At 37.9% G+C, this 18,117-nt stretch overlaps 1 protein-coding gene across 9 annotated transcripts in view; it reads right to left on the bottom strand.

Annotated features, from left to right (window-relative positions):
• The window catches only part of CACNA2D1 (calcium voltage-gated channel auxiliary subunit alpha2delta 1), a 499,516-nt gene that overhangs the window by 402,061 nt on the left and 79,338 nt on the right, over positions 1–18,117 (bottom strand). For all 9 annotated transcript variants that reach the window (XM_060632338.3, XM_078442515.2, XM_060632340.3 and 6 more), the window contains exon 2: positions 6,630–6,711. In XM_060632338.3, coding sequence (XP_060488321.1) covers positions 6,630–6,711 — 82 coding nt within the window. The remainder of the gene's footprint in view (positions 1–6,629; positions 6,712–18,117) is intronic.

The following is an 18,117-nucleotide window of genomic DNA, read 5'->3' on the forward strand; positions in this document are numbered from 1 at the left end:
ATTCATAAGCAATTAAAAGTACAAGAGATCATACTAGATTCTATTAAAACTAAATTAAAAAATAATTAACCATAGGCTGAGTGAGCTGCTTGCTTAATGTCCCTAACCCCAAATGACCCAAATTCGTCTTACTGCCAACAAAATAATTTTTAAAAGCAGCACAGTTTAATTTGCTCTTAACCATTTTACTTAACAAATGGCTTTTCTAAAGCAAAACTGCTACCTATCAATGCTGATAGACAACTTCACAAATTTATATTAACACAAAGAATTCCATACATTGATTCTTGCCTCAAATTTTTCAGTCCTCCTAGAGCCGTTTTCCACCCCGAGAGCTCCTGACAATTTTACCAGATGACTCTTTGTTGTGAGATGGTGTCCTGTGCATTGTGGGATGTATAGCAGCATCCTTGGCCTCTTGACTCTAGATGCCAGGAGCACCCCCCTCCTCCGGTTGTGACCATCACAAATGTTTCCAACCACTGACAAATGTCTCCTGCTCCTGGCTGAGAACCGTGGCTCTAGACATAACGGCATGAAATGTCTTCAGGAAAAGTAAATAATGAGGAGCTGTATGCTGTACCCTGAGAGTGTGCAGTAGCAGATGACGGTCTTTTATGCCATTCATCTTCGTGCTAGAGAAGCTGCCGCGTGGCTACATCACGCAAGGGTTCTTAGCCTCCATCTTCATTGTGCTGCTCACGGACAAGAAGAGAGCACAGGCGGCATTCTATCATTCCCTCTGTAATCAGTATTACCCAACCATTAGGTTGCTCTTTGGAAAAACAACGAATAATCATTTATCCCTTAAGTACTAGTACAATGTAAGCAGGTGTTAAGTACTAATTGATAATGGAACAGATTAGTAGAAGAAAAAAAAAAAAAAAAACACCCTTTTATGAGCCTTTTACTATTCATGTTTGTGAACCCATAGTACTTCATTTAAAAACCAGTTAATAAAATACTGAAAGTCACCATCACATTAGAAATGCCCTGGAGTTTATTCCATACCTTTAAAAACGAATGTAATTAACCACTGCTCAAAAAAATTAGCTTCTTAATTTAAAACCTCCAGTGGATGGGTGCAGGGAACCCATACTCTCCACTGATAGTACTCTCTGCAGTCAAAATAGACTTCTGGCTACTTAGAGAGAAAAAAAAAAAAAGTGGGTTTTTCCCCTAAAATAACTGCAATCTCAAGTTGCCTACGTAATTATGGTAATTGATTTAGTTACAACATTTCCTCATTGAGAGAATAAGGCAATGCTAAATAAAACCAGTAATTCTGGGTTTGCTTCTTTGTTTTTTATCTCTTTCAAAATATAGTCTTCACAACTGCTTCTTAATATCAATATCCAATAAGGTTATATTTGAAAATTAATTGTATTACTCTTATAAAATAGTAATTATGCTACATTTGTAAAGTAATATGAAGATAAAGCAACATTTTAAAACATAAAGCTACATTTTAACATGACATAAGCATTTAACGTTTTCGTAGCATCTGTGATGACTTCCCCGTTTCATTTCCTATTTCCTTTTTCCCCTATAACATTTCTGCAAGGAAGAGAGAGTGTTAAGATCTATCTCGCTTGACAAGCAGGTAACAGGAAATCTAATACCACCCAGCTACTTAGCAGCTCTCCCCAGAGTAGAAAAGAAAACCCCAGCCCTTGCTGTTGCCTCAGCATCTTGCTGATTCCTCGTCAGAATCACCCATGATTAATTATGTTCTTCTCTAGAGTATCTTCTTTTGTAAATAAATTAATATATTAAGCTCTCCACCACCTAGAAAATGAATATTCTATTTACATAAGTGACGTGACCACAATGTCAAAGTAAAAGCATCAGTCTATTAATACCATGAGTTACTAATGAAATTATTCACTTAAAACATTTATGTAAATACTAACTTAATTAAGAGTACTGAATGCTCAATATTTAGACACACTTCATAGTCACATCTTTGAAACCATATTGAAATATGTACGCATTGATTTTAATATAATCTTAATTTATGAAATCACAATAGTGAATCAAAAGCCAGAAAATTCTATGATGATACCAATGCAGAATGATTTTACCTCCAAAAGTACAATTCCGGGGGGGGGGGGGGGGGGGGGGAATTCACCAATTTTCTTAAAAACATTTGCATATTCTAACCTAACATGTTAGAAATGCAGACAGAATCTGCATGTAAGAAGAAAGCCTTAAAACAAGGTGACACACATTGTGTCAACTCTCTTACAAAGCTAAAGGGATAGAATAATGTCTGTTAACAAAAAGACTGGATTCCCAGAGCATCCTGCATTGTCAGAAAATACAACACAACATTAGAACTGAAACAGAAGATAAGTGTCAGATATTGTGGGTGAAGATTTCAAAATGCGTACGTTGTTAACACTGTAGGAATCACCCCTGCACCTGAGATAAATACAAGAGGAGTCTGGGAAGCTTACAAATCATCCAAAAAAGCCATAAGAAAGGCCTCATATTATATGTAGGATGGGAAAGGAACAGAAAAGGAAATGTAGCAGAGGCCTCTTGCGATGTCCAGAAAGCTAGAAATGTCTCTGCCTCTGGCCACGGGGATACAGAGGGAGTTAGGCCTTTACTGTCCCTGGGCGCCAGGGTTGAGGCACTTAAGTCCTCTCAGGCACAAAATTCCAGGAGCTACTCGCTCACTCTGCGGATGGTGCAAGTTTCCAACTCTCCAGAGTGCCTCCTTCAATTCTGCACCCCCTGAAGATCACACACCTCGCCTCAGTCTAAGTTCCTCTGGTGACCCGGCCCCACCCGACCCTCACCAGGAAAAGAGACCTGTTTGGAATGACCTATTTGAAAAAACTCCACCTCTCTCAAAACATCGTCTTCACACCAGCTTCCTAATATCAAATATGTTCTGCTTAGAGGCGAAGGAGTTACTACAGACTTAAACAAACGTAAATGAGAACCATCAGTCCAATTTTTTTTAATGAACAGGAGGCCCCAAGGAAGTCTTGGATTCCTAAAGGAAAAGGGGGAGGTGGAAAAAAAAAAAAATAGTCCAAAAGGACAACAAAACTCGCAGATGGTTGTGATTTGCTTACATTATTGTGATTTGCTTTCCACACAGCAGGGTCGGTCAGGGGACCAACTGAGGATCTCAGACCTATTTGCAGAGTTCTGTTTTCTTTTTTTCACTTTTTTAAAGAGCTGGGGAGGGGCAGAGAGAGGGAGCGAGAGAGAAAATCCCACAAAAGCTCCACACTGCCAGTGCAGAGCCCAATGCGGGACTCAAACACACGAACCACAAGATCACGACCTGAGCTGAAATCCTGAGTCAGACACGTAACCAACTGTGTTCTTTTAAAACAACTTTTTGCAGACTTAAAAGTGTCTTTCATTGAAAAACAAACAGTAGTTTGTTTTTATCGATTAATCTTTAAAAAACTTCCTCACAAAGCAAATTATCATTCTTACAGAACCCATTAATTCAGAATATCTGATAATTTAGATACTGGTTGAAATTTAAGTATATTTGTACATGAAATATTTTATCAACATATTAAGTGAGAAAAAAGTTGCTCAAGAATGTTTTACAAACTTAAAAACTTTGTTTCCAGAATACTTAGACCACCTTAATTTTTTTAATGTTATCTATTAGTTAATATATGATCATCAGCCTCTCTCTACTTGTCAGCTACAGGAATTCACAGGTCTATGTGTGTGTGTTTTTAAAAGTCCTAAAATGGGACTGCTCAAAGATTTCAAAGAAGACACAAACAAATAAAAAAAAAACAAAACATCCTTTATTCATGGATCGGAAGAATTAATATACTTAAAACGGCTATACTACCCAAAGTCATAATCCCCATCAAAATACAAAAGGCATTTTTCAAAACATAGAAGAAGAAATCCTAAAATCTGCATATGGCTTGTTAAAAACAGAAGATAATACTGTATTATAGGTGTATGTAAGGTGATAAATAACATTACAATCGTACTGCAATATATAAATGTATCAAAGTAACACAATGTACATCTTCCATTAACACAATGTATTAATCATTATCAATCTTCCTGGGCTAGTATTTAATGATGCCATAAAGCAATTTTTATAAAATTAGAAAGATGCCTTCTTTTAGCTATGTTGCCTCATCGTAGCTGCTTCTGAACCTTCGTGTAACAAGCTAGTTGTGTCCTGTGATGCCAGGAAAAACAGATCCATTAAATAATTTGGGAAGAATCACCATTTCCACAATATTAAATATCAACCTAGGAACCTGTTAAATTCCTCTACTCAACTTTTGATCCTCACCGTGCATCCAATATCCCCAAACTCAGCATAAAGTTCACTCTCGGGGCACCTGGGTGGCTCAGCAGGTTAAGCGTCTGACTTTGGCACAGGTCATGATCTCGCGGTATGTGACTTCGAGCCCCGAGCTGGGCTCTGTGCTGGCAGCTCAGAGCCTGGAGCCTGCTTTGGAATCTGTATTTCCCTCTCGCTCTCTGCCCCTCCCCCGACTCACGCTTGCTCTCTCGCACGTGCACTCTCTCACTCTCAAAAATAAATATACGTTGAAAAAATAATAATAAAGTTCACTCTCAAGTCTGGTGTCCTTCAACTCCTCTGAGCTTTAAGTTCCCATGGCCAAAAAGAAATGCAACCCTTTAACCCCCATCAAGTACCTTTTCTTTCTAGGCAAAAGGATAGGGGCATATGGAATCATTTATCTATGCAAAATAACACTCTTTATGAGCCCCAATACTTAATTTTTTTTTCCAATAATAGATTCTGCATTCTCTCTCTCTCCCATCCCTTGTTGTAATATATAATTATTTTATTTGTATTTTGTTTTCTGTCACATAGTTAGGTATATGTCTCATAAGCAAAACACCTTAAAGGGGATTTTCTTTCCTCCTGTCCGCTCTATTTTTTTATCCAAATTCAGACTAGGCCATTTATTCATTCATCAATATTTGCAGTATTCTTAGTAACCTGTGCTTGATAAAGCATAATGGAAATCAGGTAAGTTGTTTTTGGTTTTTGTTTGTTTGTTTTTTTAATGATTCATTGCAAAAGGCAGATTCGGCAAAAGGGTTTACATCTCAACACCAAAAGTAAAAGTGAGGTCAGCCAAGAAAGTGGTTTCTGAGGCTAGAGAAACCCTGGAGTGAAGGACAGCTCCTGAGAGCAGTTTATTCTTAATCTCAAACTGCCAATAAAGAGAGTCATAGAACTTCTAACCAGAATCTGTCAAGTCTCATTTCTTTTTTCTCATTCCACAAACTGTCACTTTCATAGAGGCTCGCCTTATTATCCGACACAATTTCATTTTTTTAACACATCGTCCAATAAGGAATCATTGCAGACCCCAAGCATCACCTTCCAGTAAGTAGCTTTCCAGAACCTTTGCGCCCACAAAATGGAAATTTCTGAGTAGTACAGTGTCAGTCCTCTGAAGAGAGGAACTGCATTTCTGTCGATCGTTGGCACCTGAATGGTGCCTGGGACATACTATGTGCTTAACAAGTGTTGATGAGAATTAAATTTAATAATTGTTATTCACAAGGAAACACTTTCATTTCCAAATGTATTCCCTATCTCCTCTCACAGATATTTGTTTCTTAAGATACTTTTGCATGTTGAAACTTCCAATTGGTTTATAAAGAGATTCTAGAATAACTTTTTAAAGTATTTGTTAGTAGGTTTCTTTATGAAATTCAAACAATATATAAGGTAACCATATATTCTAGTTTCTGCCTGGGAGGAATATTCACATATAAATATTCTTATCACAAATATTCATATATCATACATATATTTGCTTTTATATTATATCTCACCCCACCAACTCCTCACATTGTTGGAAAACAAAAGGTCTCACTGTAACACTAAGAACACAAGATAAAAGTACTTTCAAAATATTACATTACTTACACTAGTACTGAAGTAGTGAGACTGTAAAGAAATGACATTTAATTTTTTTTTAAATCTCATGGGAATTACATGTAAATGCTCTTATCCAAGGAAAACAATCTATATAAGATGCTATACAAATATTTATACGTTCCTATCACTTCCAAGAATCATTTTAGAGTGACTTTCATAGCCATTTCATAAATCAGAAGAAGAAAACATATTTTATAGTGTCTCCTTCTCTTACACAAAAATCTTTATTACCCATCTCAATGACTCACTCTAGTCTCCAGACATGGCTATAAACACTTTCCAGCCATTTTTAAAAATAATATCTACCCTCAAAAAAAGAACATGTGTTCCCACTGAGGATATTCAAAAGAATCCATCAAGGACTTAAAGTCACCACGGTGTGAGAGATTCTAAAATATACCCTGAAGAACAGGCACATGAAACCCCACTATGAGTTTTAGGGGAGTCTGCACATCACATGAACTCATCTAAGGTAAGGCTGTGTGTAAAGTGTAAAGCATGGTGAGAACGCGACATTAATTGCCGGGAATGACATTCTTTGCTCACAATAACTAGCAGGTACCAAGGGTCCTTCTCAGAATCTCACTACCCGATGCACATGAAAAATCACATCCTATTCGTAATATAGAAACGCAGTTTCCTAGAAGACAGAGCTGCATTCAAAGATTTACAAACGTCTTGCACTTGTACTCACATCAACAAGCTGATTGACTCCACTTGCTGTTTTTGCCAGTGTAACAAGGTCTTCTTGCATCTTATCCACCCATGACTTGATACTGCAGAAACCAGAAGAGAACGTTCCATCAGAACTCTGGCAAAGCCAAGCCACACACATTCGATATTCGTGCCATACATAATTCATTAAAGCACCTCGAAATCTCTCCCTCCCCCCAAGTTCCTACTATGTCCACCCTCCCAACCCATTCTCAAATTACAAAACCAATGAACCTTTAGGGTCCACTTCTGAGGAAGGTGATACCCCACAAAACATAAAAGAGCAAATGACACAGATGTCTTGTTCAACATAAGGGTATTTCCTTAATTTTTATGAAAATTATATTAGTAGTTACTAAATAGATTATTCTAAACATGGAGCACCTGGGTGGCTCAGCAGGTTAAGCACCCAACTCTTGATTTTGGCTCAGGTCATGATCTCATAGTCATGAGATCAAGCCCCATGTAGCTTGGGATTTATTTACTTATTTATTTTCTTTCTTTTCTTTTCTCTTTTTTCTTTTCTTTTCTTTTCTTTTCTTTTCTTTCTTTCTGTCTTTTTCTTTCTCTCTCTCTTGGGATTTATTTTTTTCTTTCTTCTTTCTTTCTTTCTTTCTCTTTTTCTCTTTCTCTGTCTCTTTCTCTCTCTCTCTTTCTCTACCTCTCTCTCTCTCCTCCACCATTCCCACTCTCCCCTTTCAATATAAATAAATGTACATTTAAAAAAAATTAACTAGGGGTGCCTCGGTGGCTCAGTCAATTAAGACTCTGACTTCGGCTCAGGTCATGATCTCACTCACGACTTGTGAGTTCGAGCCCCACGTCACGTTCTGTGTTAACAGCTCAGAGCTTGGAGCCTGCTTCAGATTCTGAGTCTCCCTCTCTCTGCTCCTCCCCGTTCGTGCTCTCTTGCCCCTTCAAAAATAAATAAACATTAAAAAATATTTCTTTTTACTTTAACTAAACTTCATCCTTTAGCTTGTAAGTCTTCTTAATATAATACTAAGGAGGTGTTACAGGTAGAATATTTGAAAAAAAAGTACGAAAATATAAATTCTTTTAAATTTTTCATAATTCTATTAGACAGTGGATAACCACTGTTAATATTTTGATATACTCTCTTCTCGTCTTTTAAAATTCTTTCACATAGTTGAAAGCCTATTATGTAAAATTTGTATCTCTTGGTTTGCTTAGGTCATACGACAAATACTCCCTCATGCCATTATAAATATTTTATAAACATTGTATGTTAATGGCCACTTAATATTCCATTATCTCTACATGCCATAATATATTTGACCATCCTTTTTGGTTAAAATATAGAGTATCATCAGTTTTAACCACTGTAAATTACACAGCAGCAAATACCTTACTGAGTAAAGTTTAAAACTATTTCATTTCCTAAGCCAGACTTTTAAATTTGGAATTCCTGGATCAAGCCTTAAGTTTGAAAGAAACATGTTGAGCATTAAAATTATGATGAGAAGATTTCAGTTCAAAGCCTTTCCATGTATATACTTCAGATTAATGAAATGGAGACCTTAAAATACAAGTTATGGACATCAGGACATTTTAGAAAAGCTTAAATCAATGGTCTTATTTCTTCCTGGCATTAGAGACATTACCAAATAGCACACAATGTTCCCCCTTCAAATCAATATAATTTAATCTGTAATCCCTTCATATATTTCATTTATTCATCCTTATTTATAAAAAGACATAAAATGTGTATTCTTTTCTGCCCATGCAAATATAAGAAAACACTAGTAAGAATGATAAGAAATGATATATTTGAATTTGAACTTCTGTCTACATATATATGACATCTGTATTTATCTTTTCCTCACATATCCTACTTCTTCAAATTTGATTAGTATCAAATGTTCTTCCACCTTTAAGAGACCATATCCAAGAGTGGTTTAGAAAAGTGCTGTTTTGAAAATTAACTATGTGGGCGCCTGGGTGGCTCAGTAAGTTAAGCGTCTGACTCTTGAGTTCATTCAGCTTAAGTCAAGATCTCACAGTTTGTGAGTTCAAGCTCCATGTCAGGCTGTGCTGACAGCAGGAGCCTGCTTGGGATTCTCTCTCTCTGCTCCTCCCGGGCTCATGCTCGCTCACTTTCTCTCTATCTCTCTCAAAATAAATAAAAAAGCATTAAAAAAAATTAACCGTGTATTTCATAAGTGTTCAATTATGAGATTTAACCACGTTTGTCTTTTCCTTGAATAGATAAGAATTACAATAGAACTATAATGTTACCAACTTTTTGTCAGATAAATTTAAATATAACAGAATAAAAAATTAAATGTGGGAGAAGAAAGCATAATGCAATAAAGGGATCTAAATGAGGTATAGAAGAACATTTAAAAAAAAAAAAAAAGCTGATAGGGCCGCCTTGAAGGCTCAGTTGAGCATCCAACTCTCAACTGGTCAACCTGAAAGGTCAGGTCGTGATCCCACGGTCGTGGGATCGAGCCCCGTACGGGGGCTCTGCACTGAGTGTGGAACTTGAGTTTTGCTCTCTCTCCATCTCTCTCTCTCCCCAGCTAGAGTGGGCGCTCTTTCTCTCTCAAAAAGTACATACACACACACATACATACATACATACATACATACATAAGCTGATAAGCTAAAGAGTAAGAAGGAAAACAGAAAGTCGCCAAAAAAAGGATGAAATGCCTTAAAGAAAAACACAGAGAATTGACTTACATGTGAGGCAAACTAATTAATACATAAAAGCTGGGGGTACTTGCACACAAATGAAAATAAGGAAGAATATCTACTGAACCATGCTATACAAATATGATTTTCAAAGGTAAATAAATATCAAGAAACAAAAAATAAATACCTGGGAGGAGGTTATAGAAAGAAAGCTATAGAATCGCTAAAATGAAGGCTACAAACCACATTATTGTAATGCTGTGCTTTCTGCTGTTTATAAACTGGTGCATATTGTAGCGGCCAAAGGCAGGCCACCATGATGGACCCAAGATGCACCACTTTAGCATGAAAATTATTTTAAATTAAAAGCAATCAAATTCCAGTAGATTTAGGAAAAGCTCTTTAGCCCCTCAACTGTCTGCTTGTATATGGAAGACAGCTATGTATAGAGATTCTTCCTTACCTAAGAAACATATCTACATAATAGGAACCTCTGTTTTTGAATAATCTCCTTTTACCTTCTTGCTAATGGTCTTTCTCCCCTTTGTAACTTCAAACTCCATTCCTCCCCTTAGCTTCATACAAGCGTCATGTTGCTTCAATGTCTTTGAAATTTCCGTGTCTGTGTGGATTCCCCACAGGTATGCTATTAAATTGGATTTTCTTCTATTAATGTGTCTCATGTCAAGGTGATTCTTAATTCAGCCAGAAAGAGCTTCAATGGCAGAGTGAATTCTTCCTCCCCAATAATACATTTGAAAAACACTATAAATATTAGTATTCTTATTACTATTATTAAATAACTGTATTAGATACTGTTTATTAGATATGTACCATTATTAGATAAATAAATTGTGCTCCATTTCTACACTAAGAATAATAACCTACAGTAGGGAATGGGCAGGCGCAAAGACCACTGACACCATTTTCTAATTCACATCATACTATTTCAATTCTCCAAACAGTTACTCAACAAGTCCTAAAACCCCAAGTAAATAAGTCACCTCTTCCCAAGGCACCTGGGTGGCCCAGTTGGTTAAGCATCTGTCTTAGGCTCAGGTCAGGATCTCACAGTTCGTAGGTTCGAGCCCTGAGTTGGGCTCTGTGCCGGCAGCTCAGAGCCTAGAACCTGCCTCAAATTGTTAGTCTCTCTCTCTGTCTACCCCTCCCTGCTCACATTATGTCTCTATCGCTCAAATATAAAATAGACATTATAAATTAATCAATCAATCATCTTTTCCCAAATGTAATTCTCAACATTGACAAATAGAAGTATTATATATCCCCGGGGCTACTGGGTGGCTCAGTCGGTCGAGCGACCGACTTCAGCTCTGGTCATGATCTCACAGTTTATGAGTTCGAGCCCCACGTCGGGCTCTGTGCTGACGGCTCAGAGCCTGGAGCCTGCTTCTGATTCTGTGTCTCCCTCCCTCTCTGTCCCTCCCCCACTCGTGCTCTGTCTCTGTCTCAGAAATAAACATTAAAAAAAAAAAAGAATTGCTATATATCCATTTCGCTAGGCAACTGAGAGACAAAGACGATATATGTGAAAAAACAAAAACAGAAACAAAAAACCCACAACTCACGCCTGAATTCTGATTTATGCTAAAGTGATCCAAAACGTGCATTCTAACTTGACATCTGAGTGTACTGTCACTGCCAGTGTTCATTGAGGTTAACCTGTTTTGGCTGAAAGTAATCGAGGACCTATCCAGTCTTCTCACCCCCAATGACAAGCTGTCAAGAACACTTTATAGGAGCAAGGATTATTTTTCATAGATATGAGGTGCTACCTGGTTTTTCTAAAATTCATGAGTACTATGCCTTTCCAACCTGGAATTAGAAGATTATAATGACTAAGAAATAAGCAAAGATCCCATTCATCAAAAAAGGGAAAAAATTACACAAGGCAAAACTCATACCTGCAGATTCTTTCTTGGACTTTCTCTTTCTCAGTAAATTGTCAAGCACATACGTACAATCACTAAGCTCTATTTTACTACCGCCAGAAGGTACCGTGAAATTTGAGACAATTAGAGAGGATATATCCTTTTCATGTAATAAGAAATGAATACAGCAGCCCACAAGGAAGAATTCATTGTTTGCTCTTTGTTAATCCATTCAACAAGAACTCACGTCTGCTGGAGATATCAAAAACTGCAGATGCAGAAATGACAAATATATGCCTTATAATCCAAGCTCAATCCTATGACCCTGGCATCATGACCTGCACCGAAATCAAGAGTTGGATGCTCAACTGACTAAGCAGCCCAGGCACCCCTACCCTTCTAAGTTGTCAAGTTAGATAAACTTAGACAATAGAAGGCAGGTTAACAAAAGACAGGTTTAGAAGGGGAAAGCACACATATTTATTTAATACACGTTTTACATGACACGGGAACCTTCATAAGGAAATGAAGACTCAAAGAAAGGGTTAAACCTGAGTGTGCTTCTGCTAAGTCTGATAAAGACTAGAAAGTCATGGAAAGATATAATAGAGCAAAGAGTATGAACAAAGTGTAGTAAACTAGGGGGAACTTAACAAAGACTATGCATTCACATTCTTTTCTCTGTCCCTTGTCTTCAGAAATAAAGGATGCTCCTTTCCTCTGGGGTTAGGGAAGGCAATTTTCATAGGAAGGGAAGGTCAGGAAGTCCTTGCATGTGACATTTCTCAAACTCCTTCAGCTTAAAATATTCCATATCATATTTGGGGGTAGTGTGTCCTGAATTCTACCAGCGGGATACATTTCAGGACCAAGAGATAATCACTTAAAGTTTATCAAGTAGTAATGCAGGGAGATGGATGGAGAAGACTTTCTGGAGCAACAGCTACTTGAAGTGAGATTTGAAAGATGAGTGGAATCTGACAAAATTGAGAAAGCACGTAAATAAGAATGAAGGCAGAAGGAATATAAAAGATGGCCTAAGTCGTCTGAATAGCTGGCTCGTTCGACACAAGACACAGAATGGGAGCAGGCATGGCAGGGACAAGATTGAGGCAGACAGATGGTCCAGACCAAGTGTCTTAAATAACATTCTGAAGCATTCAGAATGACTTCCCAAAATAATGGAGAGATGATGGAAAACGTGAAGTTAGAGAGTAACAAGAGCAATTAAGTATCTATAAACATCATGAAGTAATTTTTCAGACAGCTAAGTGGACAGTGGCTCTGAGGGAAAATGAAAAATGAGAAGGGAGGGTCTAGATAAGAAATGATGGGGATTCCAACCAGCCCAGTAGCAGTAAGAGGAGACAGAAAAATGGAGGAGAGGTCAAGTACAAGAAATTTTCTCAACAAAAATTCTGAAGTATGGACAACAGAATGTCATGTTCTACTGGATATAGACAGTGAATGGAGAAAGAATTCTAGAATGATTCATGGAGTTCTTCAATTAAACAATAATAGGACATTTTGATAGAGAAAGCACACAAGGAACAATTTAGAGAGACACCGATGAGTTTTTATTGGTTCAATTAGATATGTTTTGCGGAGATCCATGTGGGGATATTCAGTAGGCAACTGAATGTACTAGGTTTGGAGTTGTCTGAAGTTTAATACGAATCTAAAGATCTGATGTTTACGATGTATGTAAAGGACATTAGGTAAATCAACGTATGACTCTCAAAGGACAGTGTATGGAAGGAGGAAGGAAATACACAGTACTAGAACTCTGGAAAATAATGTTTAAAGAACTGGCAGAGGATCTGAGTAGTAGCAAAAGAGAAGAAAATCCAAGAACAACACTTTCACAAAGCCCACAGACAGGAAAAGTCTCCAGAGTAGATGTAGGTATAGAGTCATCAAATAAGGTGGGAGAAGTCTACTCACCTTATGTGTAAGGAGAATGAGAGAAACACAAATTGAAGCCTAGTAAAGAATGAAGTACAAAGAGTTAGTACTTATCTTTGTTTTTTAACATGAGAGATTGAAGCATGCTTCCATGTAGAACAGCAAGTACAGAAGGAAACACTGAAGATTCAAGAGTGAACATGTAATTTGTTGACAGAACAAGGTCCTTCAGAGGACTCTAGATCAGGCTTCTTCTTGCTCACCCCTTGTATGCCAAATATGAGACTGGAGATTAAATGAATAAATAAGCATAACACAGGAGACACCCAATCCACAGCTAAAAGGGAGGATACCTCTTCCATGGAGATAGAAAGGAAAATGTAAAAGCTTTTAGGTAAATGGAAACAACCAGAACAACTTGATCAAAAAGTTGAGACATTTCCACTTACTGGTCTCTATTTCCTTTGTAATAAAAGAGACAGAGTCACCTGTTCAGAGATGAGCAGCGGCTATTAAGGTAGGCTTGCAAAGAAAGCTTGGTGGTTTAAAAAAGAGCATTAGCTGGAGGGTATTTAAAGATGTGCCCTATACTGAAGGTCATCATTTTTTTTCTGGTAGTAATCAGCATAACTGTGTGACTTTCTTCACTATCTCTTGACTGGAGAGGGAAAGAGGAGAGAAAAAAGGCATTCAGATAAATATGGGGCAGGTATCAGCAGGCAGGAAAGGATAAGGAAAAGTGAAGTGCAGGACCTGAAAATTTCAGGATCGCTACTCATTCTAAATAATGAAGACACCAAAAATCGCATTAAAGTGTTATAGTATTATATTCATAAACAAGGTCTCTTTTCCAAATCTTTTTTCTATGAAATAAAAAATCCTATTAAACTATTTCTCGGGAGATGTGGAAATACTGCCACTGCCGAATTTCAAACCTTTCTCATTTTTTGTTAGTTTTTAGCCTAACAATCTTCTAAAAGAACATGCTTGGAGATGAAACAAAGGAAGTGGCCCGAATACGCATACCCTGCTTGACATCACTTAAAACAATATATGCATTTTTACAGGACAAATTCCTAAAATCACCGTAAAATAAAAGGGATTGCTCGCAGAAAGTTTAATAGTTTGAAAGTTTTCTCTTCAGAATATGTGTGTGTGTGTGTATATATATATATATATATATATACGCTACAATCTCTGACCAATGCATATTTGATCATATGGATACAACAGAAATTAAGTAACAGTTATACTATTTCCGTGAGAAAACACAATGGATTTCAAACAGGAACACACTTACTCTGCTTGGCTCGTTAGAAATGAAACTCCCTGGCTTCGAGACTCAAGTGGTAACAGAGGCTTCACTATTATGATAGCTTTTGAGCGGGATGGGTAGTCAGGAGAGTAACAATGGATGGTGTTTGCAGCAGGAAATCGTAGGAAGCTCTCAAGAACTGAAATGTAGTCAATGTACGCATGCAACAGAACATTTCCTACCCCTTCGCTACCCCATTTCCCATTTTTACACTGTCCTCTTGACCCATGGTTCCTTTAACTCCCAGGACCCTATCTCCTACTCTTCCTTCTGTATTATTAAAAACGTTTTGGGGGGGGGGGGGGGGCACCTGGGTGGCTCAGTTGGTTGAGTGTCCAACTTCAACTCAGGTCACGATCTCATGGTTCGTGAGTTCGAGCCCCACACCGGCCTCACTGCTGTCAGCACAGAGCTTGCTTCAGATCCTGTCCCCCTGCTCTGTCTGCCCCTCACCCACTCATATGTGTTCTCTCTCTCTCTCTCTCAAAAAAATAAACTTTTTTTTTAAGTGTATTTATTTTGAGAGAGAGAGTGAGCCCGAGAGGGTCAGAGAGATACCAAGGGAGAGGCATTCCCAAGCAGGCTCCACACCACCAGCACAGAGCCTGCCCCTCAAACTCAGGAACCATAAGATCATGACTTCAGCCAAAATCAAGAGTCAGATGGTTAACCAACTGAGCCACTCAGGCGCCCCTATCTATATTATAGTCTGACTCCTTTTCATCCTCTTAAGATCAAATATTGTTGGTTTCTCAACATCTGTATTTGATCCTTTCCTCCTTTCTCTGTTTTCTTGATTTATACTGCTTCAAACTCTTATGACTTCGAAGTACCTGGGTGGCTCAGTCACTCGAGCAACTAACTCTTGATTGTGGCTCAGTTCATGATCCCGGGTGATGGGAATGAGCCTGTGTCCGGATCCACACTAAGTGTGGAGCCAGCTTCATATTCTTTCCTTCTCTCTCTCTCCCTCCCTCTTTCTATTGCTCTCCCTCCCTCCCTCCTTCCCCCCTCCAGCTCACTCTCTCTCTCCAAAATATATGTGTTAAAAACAAAAAAACACCTCATGACTTCAACTATCACCTCACCTATATAAGCCCAACATCTGAGCTCCAGTTATATCTTAATGACCATTTGCTAGATCATTCCAACTTGATTTCCACCATCCTTTCTCAAAATACCTCTAAAACTGAACTGAGTATCTCTCCTCCCCATGGTACGAACCCTCCTGTACTCCTTCTCCTTGTGGGAGTTTTAATAACAATAATCTTCTCAACCCATGCCAATTCTTTCATCACATCCCTCCTCCAATCCTTTGTTAAATAATAGCCTTTCGGCATTTCTTCCCAGCACATAATTGATAGCTAAATGCATTAAAACCTTATTTTAATGCCAAACTCCATGCCAAAGTGATGAACAGTCGGTCTCTCACTCAGTTATAATAAAAACTAGTTGTTTGTTTTCCAAAGATGAGAAAAGTTACAGTTGAGAAAAGTTACACAACCCAGCCTTCCAGCATCTTACTTTCTAAGACCTTTCACTTCAACCAGCCTTACGCATTTCCATGCGTGTGGTGGTCCTTTTCTGTGTTCTGCTTTGCTCTATAACCTCTCCCTGAAATTAATCCTCCACCACCACTATGATGGGATAAATTCCACAAATACTCTAGTATCACCTTTCACAACCCTCCAAACTAAAAATTTTCTCTTATGTCCACTCAGCTCCAAAAGCATTTTAATTGTACTTGGTGCTTATTCCCCTGTACACGTTCAAGATTAGATGGATGCATTTTTATTCTCATTTAATCCTCAATATGTTTATTATAGTTCTCTACATACAGGAGGCACACAGGCATTTATAGAACCCATAGAAAAACATGTTGAAATGAAATGTCATTGCATTATTATGCTTTTAAAAAGCACAGTTTTTTTTATTTATTTATTTATTTATTTATTTATTTATTTATTTATTTATTTATTGTTTTTCAATATATGAAATTTATTGTCAAATTGGTTTCCATACAACACCCAGTGCTCATCCCAAAAGGTGCCCTCCTCAATACCCATCACCCACCCTCCCCTCCCTCCCACCCCCCATTAACCCTCAGTTTGTTCTCAGTTTTTAAGAGTCTCTTATGCTTTGGCTCTCTCCCACTCTAACCTCTTTTTTTTTTTTTTTCCTTCCCCTCCTCCATGGGTTTCTGTAAGTTTCTCAGGATCCACATAAGAGTGAAAATATATGGTATCTGTCTTTCTCTGTATGGCTTATTTCACTTAGCATCACACTCTCCAGTTCCATCCACATTGCTACAAAGGGCCATATTTCATTCTTTCTCATTGCCATGTAGTACTCCATTGTGTATATAAACCACAATTTCTTTATCCATTCATCAGTTGATGGACATTTAGGCTCTTTCCATAATTTGGCTATTGTTGAGAGTGCTGCTATAAACACTGGGGTACAAGTGCCCCTATGCATCAGCACTCCCGTATCCCTTGGGTAAATTCCTAGCAGTGCTATTGCTGAGTCATAGGGTAGGTCTATTTTTAATTTTCTGAGGAACCTCCACACTGCTTTCCAGAGCGGCTGCACCAATTTGCATTCCCACCAACAGTGCAAGAGGGTTCCCGTTTCTCCACATCCTCTCCAGCATCTATAGTCTCCTGATTTGTTCATTTTGGCCACTCTGACTGGCATGAGGTAATATCTGAGTGTGGTTTTGATTTGTATTTCCCTGATAAGGAGCGACGTTGAACATCTTTTCATGTGCCTGTTGGCCATCCGGATGTCTTCTTTAGAGAAGTGTCTATTCATGTTTTCTGCCCATTTCTTCACTGGGTTATTTGTTTTTCGGGTGTGGAGTTTGGTGAGCTCTTTATAGATTTTGCATCCTAGCCCTTTGTCCGATATGTCATTTGCAAATATCTTTTCCCATTCTGTTGGTTGCCTTTTAGTTTTGTTGGTTGTTTCCTTTGCTGTGCAGAAGATTTTTATCTTCATAAGGTCCCAGTAATTCATTTTTGCTTTTAATTCCCTTGCCTTTGGGGATGTGTCAAGTAAGAAATTCCTGCAGCTGAGGTCAGAGAGGTCTTTTCCTGCTTTCTCCTCTAGGGTTTTGATGGTTTCCTGTCTCACATTCAGGTCCTTTACCCATTTTGAGTTTATTTTTGTGAATGGTGTGAGAAAGTGGTCTAGTTTCAACCTTCTGCATGTTGCTGTCCAGTTCTCCCAGCACCATTTGTTAAAGAGACTGTCTTTTTTCCATTGGATGTTCTTTCCTGCTTTGTCAAAGATGAGTTGGCCATACGTTTGTGGGTCTAGTTCTGGAGTTTCTATTCTATTCCATTGGTCTATGTGTCTGTTTTTAGCACAGTTATATTTATTAAAACGCTTTGTTTACTAATTTCTTCTTCTTCTCTCCATAATCCACATCAGAAAAAAATGAACTGCAGGACCCATGCATCTAGAAAAATCACACATTTTTGAAAAAGTGGCAAATTTTCAAAATATGATTGAATATTATAAGGAGATTATTAAATTTCTAGAGTGAACATTTTATCATTCCAAATCTTTCAAGTGTATAATGAATGCCACAGATGAGAGAAAAAAAATCTTGTAATCCTTCTCTGCCCCTATAGTAACTCAGAGTCAACTAGCAGTCTATGTTTCCAACTGTTTAACGATGTCTGCAGACTAGG

This window comes from Panthera onca, chromosome A2 (genome assembly GCF_046562875.1).
Source record: "Panthera onca isolate mPanOnc1 chromosome A2, mPanOnc1 haplotype 2, whole genome shotgun sequence".
Taxonomy (NCBI): domain Eukaryota; kingdom Metazoa; phylum Chordata; class Mammalia; order Carnivora; family Felidae; genus Panthera; species Panthera onca.